Below are 3,199 nucleotides of genomic sequence, written 5' to 3' on the forward strand. Positions count from 1 at the left end.
CTCCATCCACCATGTATATCCATGATAACTTATAATACTGCAAAACATGGAAATCTTGGTGGTAATTAGTGATAGACTTGTCGTGTCTGAATAAAAATTGCAAAGCAGTCACTATTTAGATACACATTCTACTATAATTTTGACTTCCAAACTTCGTAGTCTACAATGTATTCTCCCCACATTGCACCTCGCTGACACTCCACACCTTGTTAGAATAATAAACAACCCTAAAGACTGAACAAACGTACAGAAAATGGGGGACTTAATAAAAAATACCTGGACTTATTTTTTAATTATCATTTACAATGCAAATGTGTGTAAAATGTTCACTTACAGTCTGGTCCCAGGGATGTTAATGTATTAAAGGGTTGGAAGAAGACCCCTGATTTTGATGTGTGAAATAATCAGAAAGTCCTCCAGACAGTCCCGTTGTAAAACTTGGCAAAGAGGGTCTTAAAGACTCACAGGGCAGGGTGGAGGGCGCCTGCGGAGACGTGGAGGAGGAAGCGGCCCGGGCGGTCATTGAAGTGCTGCTTTGAGAAGTCATTGAAGGGTGAGGGACATGGGGGAAAAAGTAACTTGTCTGTCCCGCCAGCAGATTGACGGAGCAAGGGTTTAGGGAATAGGTCCCGGAGCAGGGGACAGACAGACCGCAGGGCACAGAGGCTGCCAGGGCAGCGGCCGTAAGGTGATGCGTGGCATAAGGGATCTCCCCGTTGACGAGTCTATCAACACTTAACCCATTGGAAGTGGAAAAAGAGTGGTTGTTGCCCAGCGAGTTCTGAGTCAACACGGAGCTGTAGGGCATGGGGTGGCTGGGGTAAGCGGATGTGGTTCCATTGTAACTCAAAGTGCTGCTAGCCCGGGGGTGGTGCAGGGATAGGAAAGGAGACATAGGCCAGTACAAAGAACCTGCCCGATCCATGAAGGTCAGTCCGGTGGAGGTGAGCCTAGCCCCGCGTTTGAAGGCCAACTTAGCCCGGGACGTCGTAGATCTCCGGCGCAATTTACCAGTCGTGCCCCCGATGAACACGTCGTCGCTTGAAGGGTCCAGCATCCAATAGTTCCCTTTGCCCGGGTCGTCGTAGTGGCGGGGTACCTTGACGAAGCACTTGTTCAGGGACAGATTGTGGCGGATGGAGTTTTGCCAGCCCTGCTTGTTCTCCCGGTAGTAAGGAAAGTTCTTCATGATGAATTCGTAGATGCCGTTGAGGGTGAGGCGCTTCTCTGGGCTCTGGCGGATGGCCATCATGATCAGGGCATTATAACTGAAGGGCGGCTTCTCATACTTGCCGTTCTTCTTCTCCCCTTCCTTGCCCCCCTCCCCGTCCTTGCCGCCCTCACCCGCCCCCTTCTTCTCCTCCCCTCCAGACCCTTTCTCCTTCTCCTCCTGCCCAACCGGGGCCAAGTCTCCGGCCCCACCGCCACCTCCGCCGCCGGGTTCACCCTTGCCCCCAAGCCCATCAGCTTTGGCCCCGTCTAGGGCTGCCGAGGCGGTAGCAGCCGAAGCGGCCCCCTGAGGGGGTGGAGGAAGCAGGAGCTGCTGGGGTCCCTTATCCTCATCGTCATCGGCTGGGGCGCTGCGCGCCTGGGGGGCCTGAGGGGGTTGGGGTGGCGGGGGGTGCTGCTGCTGTTGCTGTTGCTGAGGAGGTTGCTGCTGCTGGGGAGGAGGTGGAGGCGGCGGGTGATGGTGGTGGTGGTGGCCGTGGTGGTGGTGATGGTGGGGCGGAGGGTGGTGGCTGTTGTGGTGGCCGTGGCCCGCGTGGTGGTTGTCGCTCTGCACTGCCTCAGGCACCAAGCTGTTAATGCTGAAGGAGGACTTTGGGATCATTTTCACCTCTTTCCTATCTCCCATGTCCAACATCACCCACTATTCTGGGGGGAAGCGGCGGCGGTGGCTGTGCCCGCGGGACCGGTGGTGGTGGTGGCAGCAGCGACGGGGGCGCGGGAGCGGACCGGCGGCGGCGGCGGCAGCAGCGACGGAAGGGTGCCGAGCGGGGCGCGGGTGGCACTTGCGGCGGCAGCGGCAGTAGCACTGAGCGCACCGGCAGCAGCGCAGTTGGACCGCAATCTCGGGCGCTGGCAAGTCATGTAGCAAAAGCAGCAACCACCCCTCAGGAAATTTAAAAAAAAAAAAAAAAGAAAAAAAGAAAAAAAGAAGAAAAAAAAAAAAAACAACCCCCGCCCCGGCGGTGAAGCTCTCTCGCTCCCAACTCTACTTCATGGTCTTCCCCCCACCCAGCCCCCCCTTTTGCTTCCTCCTCCTCTTCCTCCTCCTCCTTCTCCTCCTCCTCCTCCTGCTGCAGCAGCAGCAGTAACAGCAGCAGCAGCAGCAGCAGCCCAAAGGGGGGGAGACCAGGCGGGCGCGTCCCGGAACGGCGGCGGCGAGGCTGGGGAGACAGCGATCGAGGCGGCTATAGCCACAATTAATTTTCCGAGCTACAGGCGCACACTAGGGCTGTAAAAAAATTTTTGGTTTAACCTTTCCCACCGGTCGGCCAATCAGAGCCGGCGGCGTGCGGGAGCGTCTCTCTCTCAGTCATCCAATCCCGAGATTCCTTCCCCTCTCTCTTCACCCACACCTCTCACCCTCCCTTCTTTCCTCCTTTCCTCCCCCTTCTTGCTCCCTTCTCCTCCCCCACTCCACCCAGTGCCATTGCCGGCGCAGGGATACAGGCAGGAGGACGCTTCACCCCGGCACCTTATCCTTTCTCCCACCTCTCACGCCCCCTCCCAACTCACCAGATCTTTTTATCCCAAATTCGCCTCTTAAAGCAAATATATCACATTTCCGGTCCCCTTCGCACTGTATTGGATCATGTTCGTTTTGTACGTCAATATTTTCTCCTCTTGATTAAAGTTTGTACCTTTTAAAAAAAAAAAACGTTTTAAAAAAGGGAGGGGAGTGGAGAGTAAGAGTGGAGGGAGTGGATACAAGAGGAAAGCAGGAAATGGAGGAGGAAGAGGCGAGGCACTACTTTCCAGAGACATCCCTGCCTGGCTGTGTCATGTATTTCTGAGACCCTAGCATTCCCCCCCCCCCCCCCCACCCCGTAGGTAACACTATAAAGAGACCATGGGCGATTTAGGAGAAGGATAGACCTGTCACCTGTGTGTGGTTGGGAGTCTGAGTGAAGTTTTGGGGGGGGGGGAGGAAGTGAGGAGGGACAGACGAGGGCAAGGGAAAGGTTACTTCCTC

At 55.6% G+C, this 3,199-nt stretch overlaps 1 protein-coding gene across 1 annotated transcript; it reads right to left on the reverse strand.

Moving 5' to 3' along the window:
• Window positions 1-352: 352 nt before the first annotated feature.
• Window positions 353-1,864, reverse strand: LOC114040462 (forkhead box protein G1-like). Its single transcript, XM_027858575.1, has one exon. It carries the CDS (start codon window positions 1,862-1,864, stop codon window positions 353-355), a length of 1,512 nt encoding a protein of 503 aa, XP_027714376.1.
• Window positions 1,865-3,199: the final 1,335 nt, after the last annotated feature.

The sequence above is a fragment of the Vombatus ursinus genome, unplaced genomic scaffold (assembly GCF_900497805.2).
Source record: "Vombatus ursinus unplaced genomic scaffold, bare-nosed wombat genome assembly UNPS02013187.1, whole genome shotgun sequence".
NCBI lineage: Eukaryota > Metazoa > Chordata > Mammalia > Diprotodontia > Vombatidae > Vombatus > Vombatus ursinus.